The 15320-nt window shown below is 41.8% G+C and overlaps 1 protein-coding gene across 5 annotated transcripts in view; it reads left to right on the top strand.

Moving 5' to 3' along the window:
• CREB5 (cAMP responsive element binding protein 5) overlaps nt 1-15093 on the top strand; it is a 261316-nt gene extending 246223 nt beyond the window's left edge. For all 5 annotated transcript variants that reach the window (XM_069860224.1, XM_069860223.1, XM_069860226.1 and 2 more), the window contains 4 exons: nt 344-667; nt 5887-6114; nt 7107-7215; nt 8364-15093. In XM_069860224.1, the coding sequence (XP_069716325.1) occupies nt 344-667; nt 5887-6114; nt 7107-7215; nt 8364-8527 (825 nt within the window). In that variant the 3' untranslated portion in view covers nt 8528-15093. The remainder of the gene's footprint in view (nt 1-343; nt 668-5886; nt 6115-7106; nt 7216-8363) is intronic.
• Nucleotides 15094-15320: the final 227 nt, after the last annotated feature.

The raw sequence follows: 15320 nt of genomic DNA, 5'->3' as shown, positions 1-15320 counted from the left end.
TAAAAATTGCAAGAATACAAGCTTGATAAAGCTAACACTACTGAGCTGGCCAAAGAGAAAAGGATGAGAGACTCAGCAGCACAGTAAGAAATGTGTAACTGCTAAATTTCAGTTCAGATGTTTATATCTTTACATATTTACAATGGAAAACTAGATTAGATTCCAACAATATGTTCCTTCTCAAACTAAAATAAGATGCCTTTTATTAAGGCAACTGCAAGAAAAACCTAAATAAATCTCAAAACAAAGGACAAGGCACCATTTCTACAACAGCAGAACTCTTATTCTGATTTCTCAGATCATCATATATGAATGCTGAATTTTCTACTTTGTTCTGTTTCAGAGACTGAAGGCAGCGCTGACTCATCATCCTGCTGCCATGTCAAATGGGAATATGAACACGATGGGCCACATGATGGAAATGATGAGCTCGCGGCAGGACCAAACGCCACACCATCATATGCACTCACATCCTCATCAGCACCAGACACTGCCACCTCATCACTCGTACCCGCATCAGCACCAGCATCCGGCGCACCATCCTCATCCTCAGCCTCATCACCAGCAGAATCATCCTCACCACCACTCCCACTCGCACCTTCATGCACACCCAGCACATCATCAGACCTCGCCGCACCCCCCGCTGCACTCAGGTGGACAAGCACAGGTAGACCTTCATGCCTTGCTGCACCTATGGATTTTGCTGTTATGTAGAGCTATATGCCTGATCCCTGTACTGTTCTTTCTTGCACACATGTCTTGTTAGATACAAGCCCCTCAAGCTACTCGTGAACATCCTCTACCGGTGGTGGGGAAGCGCAGCTTTATTCAAAAAAATGGAGTCAGGCAACAACTTGCTTTTGTTGCTTAATTTGCTAAACATTTGTAATGTTACTTAATAAAGAGCTCCAAGGTTTTTTGGTGCTCAGAGCTCTGCACATTGCCACATATCTTTTTATGGATGAGGTATATTATGGAGATTAGCACATTATATATGTTGCTTAATGTGCTTGAACCTAAACTTCTCAGGCCAAGATTTATAAAGCTGTATGTTCTACCTGCAGGATATATAGCTCTTCAGTGAAGTAAAATGGCACTGGTGGGTGTGGCACGTGTGTTGTGGGGGTGTATGTGTTTTCTAGACTGGAGATAGTAGAGCTAACTTTAAGGTATTGGCTTAGAGGAAAAGAAAAATGGGTCTAGATCCTGTGAAGGGGATAGAAGTCCCCAGCTGCACAGTGTCAGAGAAAGCCAAGATTGGCTGTCAGTGCCGTGCAGTAGTTGGTGGATGTTGTAACAGGAGAAAAACGATGATGAAGCCAGTCCAAGGAGGGGCATTTAAACCAGGAAGGCAATTTTTATTTGAATTCAGGTAATGACAACTCAGTGAAGATCTCCATTGAATGAGATGAAGGTCTCAATTTTTGGACCAGGTATATCGGCTTCAGCAATCTGGATAATTCAATATTTGAACTGAATGTTTCTTGAACTAATGAACTAGTAAGCATAGACTTAAGCAGAGTAATTTTTAAGAGGAATTCTATTAATGTCTTAAGATGACAGGTTTCTGCACAGGATAGCAGAAGAGATATAAACCTAAATAAACCTCTGAGGACAGTGACTGTAACATGTCAGGTCAGGAGAGCAAATTTAAGGAGGACAAGCAGCAGTGCATAGAATGAGGACAAAGAGGAATGCCATCCATAAGAAGTTCAATCTGTGAAGTATTGTGTTGCTTGCAAATACCTTTCAGACAAGCTCTTAGAAAACATTAAAGAAAATGAGAGGATTTGGCTGACATCCCAGTGTCCCACAACATTAACTATTTACTAACATCTAGGTTTATTATTGCAGAGGCTGCAAGCACATGGGATTTCCCTGAAGCATTTGCTAATGTAAAATGAATTGTCAGCTTTAGAGAAACAGTCTAAATAGGAGAGCAGCAGACTCCCCTGTGACAAGATGTCCAGAGCTTTCCTAAGTTTAGTTTGGTTTTTACTTTGTGATTTCAATTATTTTCCAATCTGTTAATGAATTATTTTCCTTGGAGTTGTTTAAAAACTCCATTAAAAAGACACTATCTCATAACAGAGAAACCAAAACTAACCTGATGTCTGTCTTAGAGGTCCACAAGAGAGTAAGGATTAAGTTTTGCTTAGCAGACTGAGAACCACATGGATGAGATCAAGGAAGTCACTTCACCTCTCTGAGGCTTTTAAAACAAGGGTAATAGTACTGACATCTCACCCTGGGTCTGGCTTCACACCCTTTTTGTAGATTGGAATAACACTGGCTTGCTTCCAGTCAGCAGGCACCTTCCCAGACTCCCAAGACCTTTGGTAGATGAAGGAGAGGAGTTCTGCAGTAACATCCACCTCTTCCTCTTAACGTCTGTGCTGCTGAAGATGAGTTTGAGTCATTATAGTTAGGACAGGCCCAACTCCATGTGCTTTGTGTGCCCTGTTAGCTAGGCACCCTGAAAGATTTGTAGGCAGGCAAGAAGAAATATGAACACCAGGGTAGATGGGTGACTGGCAGCCAGAAAGCTGTATCAGATTCACTCCAGTCTTGAGCCTGGCCTACAGGCAGATGACCTCTGCCATGCACAGCATGTCACTGAAGGCAACGAGCCTCATCAGGGATCAAGGAGGTCTTCAGCTTGTCCATACTTGTGAGTGTCACCAAGAGGATGGGAATGGAGGGCAGTGACTGATGAGCCTGAGTAGGACTCCTAGGCTCAGTGGCTTCTGTGGGCAGCAGAGCTCTTGCTGCACGCCAGCTCCCATGGTTCGAAGCCACTAGTGATTTCTGAACAGATGCATTTGCTGAGTAATAACCACATGGTTATTACTTCCAAAGCTCATCCATAGTCCCCATGGTAATGGCCTCTTTGGGGGTCAGATTGTTCCAGCAGACATTAATTTTGTGGTGCATTTTACTAATTATTAACCTCCATATTCTTCTGAGCCAGATTCTTCTATTCCAAACCACCTGCCAAATGGCAGCATGGTCCGTGCCATCGTGGGTGGTGTGCTCCCATGGGCAGTGTGCTCCCAGGCTGAAACTGTTGTTACTCTACACCACACCCTTCTGTAGTGTTAGAATTCATTTCATGCTTTTCAGCTACCATTTTGATACACAGAAGCCCAACGAATTATGCTTTTGTAGAATGAATGGATGGCTATTAGTTTTGTAGTATGTTGCAAAGAACAGAAAGAAGTATTGGATCAAGGACAAAAGTAGAAATTACCTTCTGACAGGAATCTTTTCTGTAGCTGTGTTGCCTTAACTACTACAACAATGAGAGTATTATCCTTGTGTTGGTCCCACGAAGGTGTCTTCATATCAAACTTGCCAAAGTGATTATTTAAGGAGAGTAGGGATTTGGATGTTGCTTCGTTCTGTTACTTGTTCTGCATTTGTCTTCGTTATGGGTACGTGACTAGCATCCTCTAATAACAAATAACCTCAATTTTAATATATGTCCATTTTCTTTCTTATGTCCCTACGCAGGGCAGCGAAATCCTGCTAAACAATGATGCTTATACAGTTACCAAGATATAACCTAACAGATTTCAGGGTTAAGAGCTATCTAGTAAGAGTCAGTTAATTATCCCACGTGACATTATTAGTGACATAATGACAACCTTTATATTAATATCTGCTGAAGACAGAGAGAAGATTTTGTTCTGAAAATGCTCTCTAACTGCCCAAAGACTGACAGCTACGTTCTGAAAACAAAATGGCTCACTAGTTATTCAGGAGAAAATGACCATATGAGGGGAAAGAACAAAAAAATCTATAGCTGTCTTCTTCTGCCTCTGTAGTAGACCCGACTGGGAGAGTTAAGAAACAAGATTTTTTAATACTGGATGAAAATGGAGAGAAATGACATAAGGAAAGTTTTTGGTGTCCAGAAACATAAATAACAAATCTTTGAAGTCCCAAAAGGTGTTGTATGAGAGAAAATGAAAGGCCCTTGATGAGATGATGACTTTAAAAGGTATCTCAGGCCTCTGCACTAGACATCTTGCTAAAGAGGCAGCATGCCCAGCCCCAGTGGACGGGGAGCAGCTGGCATCCCTCTGCAGCGATCTCTTGGAGGCTCTTGGGGGATGCTGGCTAGGAGAGGGACAGCGGCTGGTAGTTCTGCATGGCTCCAGCTGGGGATCCTGTGCAGCTCTGGTGGCTGTAGCTCTGCAGATGCTGTAGTCCTGGGACTCCAGCCCCTGATGTGGACAGAGGGTTGGAGATTTTACCAGTTAACATACAGACTTAATACAAGCTGAACTTTTAAAAATCAGTCAAACTGTGCAAGGTGGCTTATTTATTTTTAGAAGGTTAATTTTTTAATAACATTTTTATGCTCCTGCAAGAAAGATTCCCTGACTGTGCAACATAAAGCTGGAATAAATTGTCTTTATGCAAAAAGCATTATCAGATGCACAGATTAATTACACACAAAATTGCCACTTTAATTTCCACCAGTCGGCTAGGGGAGGGGGCAAACTCTTCTTTGCAGTTTGTGGTGAGATTCTAGACAGAAAAGAGACCTTGCAAGACGATAGTATCATTTTAATTGAGACAGACAGAGGTGTTAGGCAAACACATGTTAATTGCTGCAATTGAAATTCAGGGCTCAGTCTGACAAAAGCGCTGAGTATGTCCACTCCCTAGAGTCAAAAGGAATCACCTTAGAGGTTTGGGCCCTTGCCAGAACAAGAAAGCTAATTTTGAGTCAACAATTCAGGTTTCTAGACTGTTCCAGACTGTGCTGGGGCAGCAGCAGCAACGTGAGCTGCAGCAGCAGCTCCTGCTACATGCGGGCAACGTGACCTGTAGGTCAAGCTCCCAAACCCTCAGCATAATCCAGAGCCCCATGGCCTGGGCACCATGATGAGGCATGAAAGGAGTCCAAAAGCTGGCTATTCGCAGTCAGCTAAAGATTAAATCTGATGCTGTTTCTTGACAAGGATGCAGACATGTTCATCCACCCAGGAGCTGGAGCACAGGCTACATGGGGATGTCCCCACATGCACTTTTTCCGTAATGGAATGGGCCAATTACTTTCAGAAGCAGGGTCAATACTCTTCTGCACTTGAAATAGCATAAATACATATTTTTGCTATTTTTCTAGTTTTGCTTTGCTTCACAGCAGCAGAGCTGGATGTAATACACCTCTGCTATCAAAGCCAGACTGCTGAATAAAAAGTATAGCACCCATAAGGGTCAAATGGAAGTGCCTGAGAAGGGAAGAAGCCCTTCTCCACACAGTGCTGGGAAACACAAGTTTGAATTTAGGTACCTAAATCCCTTCTTTTGCCCCCAGCTGAGGGGCAGTGAGGTCTGCTAGCCTTGCATGATTCCAGCCCACAGCTTCCTGGCTCCATGCAGCCATGAAGAGCACTGCAGCTCCTGTCTCTGGAGGTGGTAAGGCATGAGACGGAGATGGAAGAACCTGTGAAATAGAAGTGTCCTAAAATTTTGAAGGCAATTGAGGGGGGGAAAAAAGAGAGAGACAGAAATAAGGCCACTACAGTCTTCTGCTTTGATTAAAACAGTTGCTGAGAGAAACTTGACATTTCAGGTTTGAAATAGGTGGTGGCAGAGAAAGTACCTAAGAGAAATGTTTTTAATAACTGCAAGGGGAAAAATATTTTCCCTACTAATATTCAGAGGACTGTTTCAAAAAAAGTCTCCCCTTTGACCAGGGCAAGGATTTGCCAGCAGCTAATTTCAGTGGCATCTGGCTCAGCCTTTGACTTGTGCCTGTTGCAGATCTTGCTGGGGAGCAGGAGTGTGTGAGATTTCCCTTCTCCTTTCAGCATCCCCCTCCCTAATTTTCTCCCCTCATCACCCCTTGCCAAACCTCTTCTTCCCTGCCAGGTTTCACCAGCAGCGCAGCAGATGCAGCCCACACAAACGATACAGCCACCACAGCCAACTGGAGGTCGCCGGAGGAGGGTGGTGGATGAAGACCCAGATGAGAGGAGGCGGAAATTTCTGGAAAGGAATCGAGCCGCCGCCACGCGCTGCAGACAGAAGAGGAAGGTCTGGGTGATGTCACTGGAAAAGAAAGCAGAAGAGCTCACCCAGACAAACATGCAGCTTCAGGTGCGAGACACTGTCTGCGCCCCCGAGGACACAGAGGGGCTCTTTGTGCTCAGAGGGGCTGGTGGTGCTGGCTGGCCCTTGCTGCCTTCAGAGCTGCCTCCGCACAGACAGCTTCTAGTGGGAGCATGGGCGCAATCAAGGTCGATTAATCAAGATGTGTGTGCTTCAACTAAAGAAGTAACTGCATTTCAGTAGCATAAGCCAGGAAAAAGCTGTCTTGGGATTTAGAAGCCTTCGCTAGACAGAGTTTTATTTATTTTCTTTTCTTGTCACTGCTTTTTGTGGATTTTTTTTTTCTTTGAAGTGCCATTAACTTGACGTTAAAAGACTTCTTCAGAGCAGGGGATGTAGCTAAACCTTCATTCAAAGCCAGTGGGGTAAGAGTGTAAATAGATCAGTCTACCAGTAAGGAAAAGAATGAAGTGGGTGGATGAAAATGCCCTGAATGTGATGGTAAAAGCCCTTCTTATGGTGGTGCCATTCTTATGGTGGGCACAGTACTTCTCCCCCATCCAAAGGTGTGTCTATGTGCTGCCAAGAGCAAAAAGACCACTTGGTAATGGCACCCCCTCCACAATGTACTCCCCCAAAACACAGAAGTGTGAGCAGCACCAAAGTGCTGGCTGAGGTAGAGTCATAGGTGACAGCAGCCCTGCCACCGTGCCCCCAAGAGTGGCAGCCTGCCATGTGTTCCTACATGTCTGGCCTCCTGTCCTGATGCAGACAGCCAGAGTATTTCCCCAGCAGGTAAAAAAACTCTGTGTAAAGTATCTGGTTTGATTGTCAGTTTATATCATCAAATCTGGAAGACAAATTGCCTTCAGAAGTTGTCATAAAATAACGTTACCCACAAATGTTAAACACAGCACATGAGCAGTGAGTGCTCAGTTCTTCCAAAGTTCTGGAGCAGTGTCTGTGTTCTTAGGTTTGAACTTTGCAGAAGAGCCTGGTTTAAGCTTTGTGGCAAACCAAACCCTCTCTTTTTTTTCTAGAATGAGGTTTCCATGCTGAAAAATGAGGTAGCACAGCTGAAACAGTTATTGTTAACGCATAAAGACTGTCCGATAACAGCTATGCAGAAAGAATCGCAAGGATATCTAAGTAAGTAGCTGGCACGTTTGCACTGTCTCCACACTGCTCACAAGAAAGCAAAGTTTCTAACTCTTCCCTCCAGATCCCCTTCTTGGTCATATTCTCACTTGAACCAGTCTTCTCAAACATCATCCAAGCCATCCAATATCCTACCCTTATTTATCCAGCCCTGCTCAAAACCAAAAAAAGCCCTGGTTTGCATCCTGCACAGCAGAGCTAGCCTTTCCTACCCCACCCTTCCACAAAGAGATGCACACGGATGGATGCTCACTCCCCTGTGGAGGATCCTGCTTGAACTCACAGCTCCAAACCTGCAAGAGTCCTCCTGGGCACAGCGCTGCCAGAACCTTAAAATAACTCTCAAAAGAAAAGTTAAAAAGGAAAACATTACAATCCCCTCCAGCGAAAATGGTACTGTGCTCTGACAGTGGCGCAGACCAGGCCTGGCGCAGGCTTTCAAGGTTTGTTAACTCTTTTTTAACTCTTTAATTCTTTTTGAAAAAAACTATTATCTAATGGAGATGTTGAATCGATTCTGTCTAGTTGATGCATTTTATGAGTGGTAATTTAGGGACAAATTCTTTGCTTGGCTCTAGAACAGCTCAGAAGAGCCCGAGGGTTAATATTTGCTAGATTGCGGCATTGTCTTAAAATAGAGGCCATTTCTGTCTGCATCACTATGCATCTGGCTCTTTAACAGTACTCAAAGAAAAAAAATGTATAATTGCATTACATGCCTATCAACTGTTGTCTGAATTAGATTTTCTGTGCTGCAGTGCACTGCACTCTAATTTTGATTCCTGCTTGAGCAAATAAAGCATTTAAGCATCCCAACTGATTTTATAGATACTGGACTTTTTATCCCAACTTTGCTTTCAAAATCTTAAAGGTCGTGGACTTTCTTCAAGGTCCCAGCTCCTGAAGTCAGGTTGATATCAGAGAAGCTGGCTTAAAAAAAATAACAAAACCTGCAAAAGATCAGAAGACAGAGAGTGTTGGATAACTGTGTATTTTGAAATCCTGGGACTTCTGTATGACTCAGGTTGTTAGTGCTGCTGTTAGTATGTCTCTTTTCCAGGAGTCTTACCCAGCCTGGGCTTGTTACTCAAATGGAAAAATCAATGTGTGTTGTCTCTGTGCCCTCACCCCCTTCTCAGGTCCCGAGAGCAGTCCTCCCGCGAGCCCAGTCCCAGCTTGCTCCCAGCAGCAAGTCATCCAGCACAACACCATCACGACCTCCTCCTCCGTCAGCGATGTCGTGGGAAGCTCCACTCTGACCCAGCTTGCCAGCCACAGAACAGACATCAACCCCATCCTTTAAAAGTGGTTGATCAGAAACTGCTAGGGGAGTGTGGTAGCATATCAAAGCATCCTCTGTGCTAAGGACATTGGCAACTGTAACTCAAGCCTGGAAGATTCCTCAGTTCTCGAAAGACTCTGGCTTTCATTTTTATAGTTATTAAAATGTCTTTTATACTTAGTTACATAAAAGGGAGTTATGCAATTAATATGCTATCAGCTTGAGAAATGCTTTGGTGCTTTCTCCGTTTTTTTTTGGTACCAGTTACTTGTTTATAAACCTAACTGTTTCTGTACATAGTCACATTTCCTTCTCACCAAACTAGCCTGAAACCTCAGAAATACAGAGTTGTGTTAAACTGCAGCTTGTTAGCCAACGTGAGGCATGAAGAGTATTAAACAGAGTCATGCGTAGGTAACTGGGAGTAATTAGGCTATAAATACATAGAGCGGGCATCTGCTGACAGCATAATAAAAAATGAGTTAGCATTGTGCTATCAGCAGACTCCATCTTGCATTCAGAGCCTCTTTCAAAGTGGTTATATAGGATATGTCTATCAGGACAAAATCAAGCCCAAATAATGTGCCCTTTTGTCTAGCCCTCCCCCTTATCCTTTCTCCAACACCCTGGACTTTTTCTCCTCTGGTTATTCTTACACCTTCCTTTTCCCTTCCCAAACCCTTTTCATCCCCCAGCTTTTTTTCCCCTGCTTTATTTTTCATTCCAAGGCTTTCTCGCTTCCTTCTATTTTTCTCAAAGAATGATGATGAACAAGCAACAACTTCAAGCCCACCTAAAAACTGTCAGCACGGCTGCAGCTTTCACTGGCTCTTCACCTGCAGCTGCTCTGCGCCGAGCAGTTGACTTTTAAAAAAATAGAAATACTCCTGATTTACTGTTTTTAATAAACAGCAAAAAGCGAAAGCAGCGCAGCCCCAGGTGAAGAAGGATTGAGAGCCAGCTGTGTTGATGCTAACAGCTCTGTAAGCTTCTGTGGCACGGTGCAGGCATAGTGAGCAGCACCTGAGAACCACAGCAATTCTTTTGCACTGCCAATCGTTAACATAGAAAAAAAATCCATGTAGTATATAGTAATTCGGAAAAGTTCTATTCCCTAACTCGGTTGCGTTGTTGTAGCAACGAAAGCTAACAGCCTCAGGTTTCACAGGCTATAAATGAGAAATAAATCAGTGTAACAGCTCTGACCAGTTGGAAAAATGCCATTTTCAGTTCCCAGGGAAAGACCTGCACTCTGCAGGCATTCCTTTAAGCATCCACAAACCGATCCTGAGCTGGCAGACAGCAGTGTAGCTTCACTGACTTTAATGGCACTTAATGCCCGTTTACCGTGGGTAAAGAATTGTCTCATTAGGACGCTAAATAATTTTTAGAAGGCATGCAGCCGCTAAAAAGTGCTGCAAGAATGGCAAATCCCACTGTGCTCCGGAGAAAATTCAGTCCTGCAAAGAGGGTCTGGAAAAGAACCTTATGCCACAATTAAGGTTTTTGTTTGGACTCTGGGCCTGCCCCTCAGCACGACTGATTTGCATCCTCGAGTGACACCCGTGATTGATGGGAAAATCAGATGGAGATGATGCCAGTTAATTACGCTACCTTGCCATGTATAGGGACGTGATTTTGCTCTCAAGTCTGTCAGCAACAAAACCTCCCGCTGCTCACCAGGGAAGCAGGCTCCCAGCTGGTGAAAGATGTTCAAACATTTTGAGCTGCAGCTTTAGTAGCAAAAGCTAATTCACTTTATTCCTGGCAGATCCTCTAGCCCTGAAGAGGCTTTGTGCTGAAGTGAAGTTCTCCTCCTCGAAGGCTGCATCTTTGGGTTTTAGAGGAGCTGTGAAGTTTAAAAGGGTGGCTCTTCTCTGTGCGGGTGGGAGAGTGCAACAACTGAAGTGGGAGACACTGTAAGGAGCAGGGCCTCCTGAAAGTAAAAGCAGAATTCTGAGGATTATTCATTTCTGAATTAGTTCTTATCTCGGTAACTAACTTTTTATCAGTATTCTTTTAACAGCTCGCTTTCCATTTATGCAAATACATTCAAAAGAATAAGATTTTTAATGTACAGTGTAAATCTTGACTTGATTATATAGTCTAAGAACCAAAAAAAATTATGAAAAAATACAAATGTAAAGGATTTTCTATTATATTTTAGACAAACATATACTTTTAAAGTGTTTTAAATACTGAATCTATAATTTTTTTTAACCTCCAGTTGTAATAGCTAAATGGTTTTGCATCATCACAGCTCCCAAGGGAACGTTTTTCAAATATGCAATCGAGCAAAATGTTCCAGCTGAGTACCCATTATATAAAAAAAAACTCCTAATAAGTATTTCCCTTGTGTCTGAATTTCATCATTCACCGTGAAAAAGAAAATGCCAACACAGGGTTAATTTTTCAAACTTTCCCTCTATATGGGTAGCACTTAAATACATTAAAAATAAAAATCAAACTTGTTGGTAATATTAGAATACCCAGTTGAGCTACACTGCACTAGAATTACGGTTTAGCTTCATTTTATTCAGTCTTCTCAATTAAAATATTTAGCTGTTAAACTGAAAGCCTCTACATTAAAATGAAAAAAAAGGAAAAAAAAATAAAAAACCTTGCCTAAGTTTTGTTAAATTCAGCAACTTGACAGTTTGACTGATGTGTATTATATATAGCTCAATTATTTCTTTTTTTAATGCTAACTAGGCAAGCCAACCACACATGTTGGCCTAAATGTGTAATTACAATGAAATGTCTCCTCTCTATACTATTGGCCTTTAGGTATAATCCTCGCTAGTGATGTGGAAATAAGTAAAGGATGAAAAGCTATTTGCTATTGCTTCTTGTAACTCTGTCGCAGGTTCATTGGCCAAGACAACACGCAGCATATTTATATCAGCTATATCATTGGTAAAAGGACCAACTGTATCAGGCACCTTATATTATTCATCCACATTAAAATGCTTTTGTTTTCCAGGGGAGCGATCCTGCAGCCTTTCCTCAAGCTGCCTGAGCAAGGGCTGCGGGAGAAGCCCCTGCCCCTCTGTCCCCTGGATGTCCCTCTGCCGTGTGGTCAATGGCAGTGGCCTCTTCCTAAGCACGTCACTCTAAATGCACCTACCAACCTCTTTCCATCAAGGAGAAATTCTGCTTTTCCACAAGCTACTACTGGAGACTGCTCCAGTTTCCTCCTGGCCTGCCAATCCAGTTGCTGGGCGTGCTGGGCTCCGTGCCCTGTCCCACTGCCAGTGGATGATGCGGAGCGTTGCCCTCACCCACTCTCCCCAGCATTAGCGGGGCAGCAAGCCTTGGTGGGCACCTTGCTGAGGCATTTCTGTGGATGGCGTCTCTCATCATGCAACATCAGAAGCACGTTGGAAATCTCAGCCATGGACAACTGCAATACTTTGATTGGAAAGAAACAATGCTGTGATCTGGTTCCGTCGTCCCCAGCCCTCCTTTCCCAAGTAAATATATATATGCAAGCCATATTCGTAACACTGCCTGTGGGAGACAAGTAGTTTGTGTGCTATCATGGTGTGTTTTATAAGGACGATGATGATGATGATGATTTATGGAGCATTTCACACTGTTGGGAGTCAATTCCTGCTACGAAGCTATGTGTCTGCTGCCCATCTTCTGAATAGTGGAAAGTCAATGGTTCAGTGCCTCAGTGTGTGTGGATTTAGTGTGTTAACTGACTCTGTCCTGTTAACTAACAAGCCAGCTATAACTGTTGTTAAATGCCTGACTTTTGAGGATTCATATTTTTTTAAGCAACAGTATTTAGTGTTGAAAACTAGCCTTTTAGTTTAGGCAAAATATGCTTTTTAGCAGCTAATACCTTTTTTTTAAAAAAAAAAAGCATATAGAATGAATTTATGAAAATTCATGAGGACCAAAGCGATTTTAAAACAGGAATCTATTAATTTAGTATTCATATAGAATTTTATAAAGTATTTATTAATAAATGTTATTTTAACACATTCCATTTGAACAGTATTCTTGTACAGAATCTGTTTGTTTGGGTTTTTTAAGTTACAATATTAGTTTTGCAATAAACTACTCTCAGTGTGTGTGCATCTTAATTTTTCAGGGTCTCAAGCATAAGTCATCCATCTAAGATGGAAAAGCTTGCTGAGGTCAGTTGTACAGAAATTCCTAGAATTAAATGCTTTCCTTAAAGCAGCATCTGCCTTTTTTTTCTATTTTTATTCTTTTTTTTTTTCAGTAACAACAAAACAAATTATGAACTTTCAGTTGTTTCTTTTGTATTGGAAAATGTGCTCTCTCATCTTAGAAAGCACAGGTCAACATATAACTGGAAAGCCTTGTGTTATTTTTTTTCTCCTTTTTTTTCTTTTTTTTTTTTTAAGGCTGATTTTATACATCACCACTGAAGATCTAACCCATCCTTGTTTCTTTTCTAATATCACATAGTGAGTTGCACTATACTGCCTTATCATTGCCTCTTCTGTCCTCTTACTAAGCAGTGTTCCTTAGATTTAGACCATTGAAACTCCATTATACATCAGAGAAAATTACTGGAGGGGGAAGAAGAGAAAAAGATTGATCTGTAGACATAAAAACTAAACTGTGCCTATAAAACAAAACCAGTTACAACTAATTAGTATCTTATTTCTATGTTTCAGTTATTTATATTATTTTAAAATTGCACTTTAGCTCTCACTCTCTTTCTTGCTCTCCCTTGTTGAATCATTTATAAATACTCTTGTAAAACATTTGCACCAGATACATTTATATGCTTTCACTGGTGGCATATCTACAACTTGTCTCTCACACCTGCCCGAACAGAGAAGCTGGGAACAGCCAGTCTGCAGTGTGACTTAGACTTTACATCCTCTTCATGACAGCATATAAATGTTTTATTATGCAAAGTATGTGAGGCAGCATCTAAGCTACATTTATAATCTCTCATCCCGAGAACCAAAGTGTCCTGTATATCGTAAGGTCAGGAGACTGGCTCTGTTGTGCATTGTCATGCACTTTGACTGTTGTCCAGTTCACGGTAGCTGCGAAGCTGCAGTGATAACAGTGGCCATACTATGTATTAGAGTTCTGAATCAGTAAAATATGTTGCCTTATAACTTGACTAGGGACAGCACCTTTAAAAAAAAAAAAAAGAATAAGAAAAGAGACTAAAAACTTCTAAGGACAAACTAAAACTTCTAAGAAGCAATAAAATCTCAACTGGTCTGAATACCAAAACAAATACAAATTGTTCATTTTTCATCATCTGAAATAATCATCCTACCGCAAAGACAAAAGAGACTGTTTACATCTTTAACCTCTTTTTTTTTTTTAGAGCTTACAGTTATCTCAGTTTTATCAGTGGCTTTACACTTAAGAGCTAAATTGCTTACCATTTCTGGTTTTCCAGAGCTTTCAAAATGTCTTTATAGCAAATCCTAAAGTAAATGAGGCCAAAAATGTCACTGTTCGCACACACTCACAGACAAGACATTCTCTTAAGTGGAAATCTGATTCTTTCCCAGGCTCTCCTTGGACTGGAATCAATGATTGTAACTTACTATATTTAGACCAATGTGTAACACCTGGGATTCAGGAGCTCCAGCTCTGTATTTATGCAATTTAAATGTTAGTGATGTTGAGCTTCACCTGATGGAACTGTTCCCAAATCCCACAGTAAGAGCATGCTATCTGATGCCGTGAGACTCACAGACCCAAATCTCTTTTCCGACTAAAAATCTGCGTGACAGCCTTCTGAATGAAGACTGAAGGATCTGCTTGGCTTTGCTGAAACTGCAGCAGTGTAAGGAAGAAAGGGAGGGGGAAGGGCTGATAGGGCATTTTCCTTTCTTGAATTTAGAAAATTCCAGAGAAATTTTTTTCCCCACTCATTGGAGCTGAGATTGCAAAGAGATCCTTGTCAGAGACAACCTTTACCATGCTTCCACAAGACAAAATATTTTGCACAAAAGGTGTATTCGCTCTTCCCAGTAAGACTAATTGCCACTGAGAGTTTTGCTTAGGACTTTATCACTGGGACCCAAGTGTTTCCCAGCCCATGGCTGCGAGCTCTGTACCCCTCTCTGTAACATCTCCATTCAAACACTGGGTAGCATTCATCTGCTGAATGTTGCTTCTTCAGATTATTGTCATTGTCCTGGTTTTAAGGAACTTTTAGCACTGCTTGGAGTAAGCCTAAACTATCGAAGTTTATATATAAGTATATATATTATATTAAAAAAAGGTGCTGTCACAGTAAGTTTGGGGCTTGAGGTTGTTTGTATTATATGCAAAGGTTTTATGTTTGTTTGTCTGTGTTTTATTCTGTAAAGCAACCACCTTCCTTACTGGAGGGAGATAATTTTTTTTTTTTTGGTACATAAGTGTAAATACTTTCTGCAGCATTTAATATGTTTAATTTTATGTTAAGCTTTTTGTTGTGAACCCATTATTGTTACAAATGGACAATGAGTTCATTGAGACTGTTCAACTACATCAGATTTTTACATCTCTTTCTAGCTAGAAGAGACGGGAATTTTGTGCATTTGTACAAATGTTAATAATATCACCGCAATTCCAGTATAATAAAGCACTCAAATACAAATACTTGCAGTAGTTCAGCTGTGTCTATACCTCAGACATTTTATGGTATGGAAAACTCCTGCGCTTAAACAAAGCTACTCTTCAGCGGTGTCTGTTCTGAGCTGTAATCCCTCATCTCCCCCCAAACTGAAGGAGGACCATGATGCTGGACCTTCTCCTGTCTCACCCTTATGGTGAGAGGCTGTGCAGACCTTGCAGCCCATCATTGCCCTCC

The sequence above is a fragment of the Phaenicophaeus curvirostris genome, chromosome 6 (assembly GCF_032191515.1).
Source record: "Phaenicophaeus curvirostris isolate KB17595 chromosome 6, BPBGC_Pcur_1.0, whole genome shotgun sequence".
NCBI lineage: Eukaryota > Metazoa > Chordata > Aves > Cuculiformes > Cuculidae > Phaenicophaeus > Phaenicophaeus curvirostris.
The sequence above is the reverse complement of the archived record's forward strand: the minus strand, read 5'-3'. Positions and strand labels throughout refer to the sequence as shown.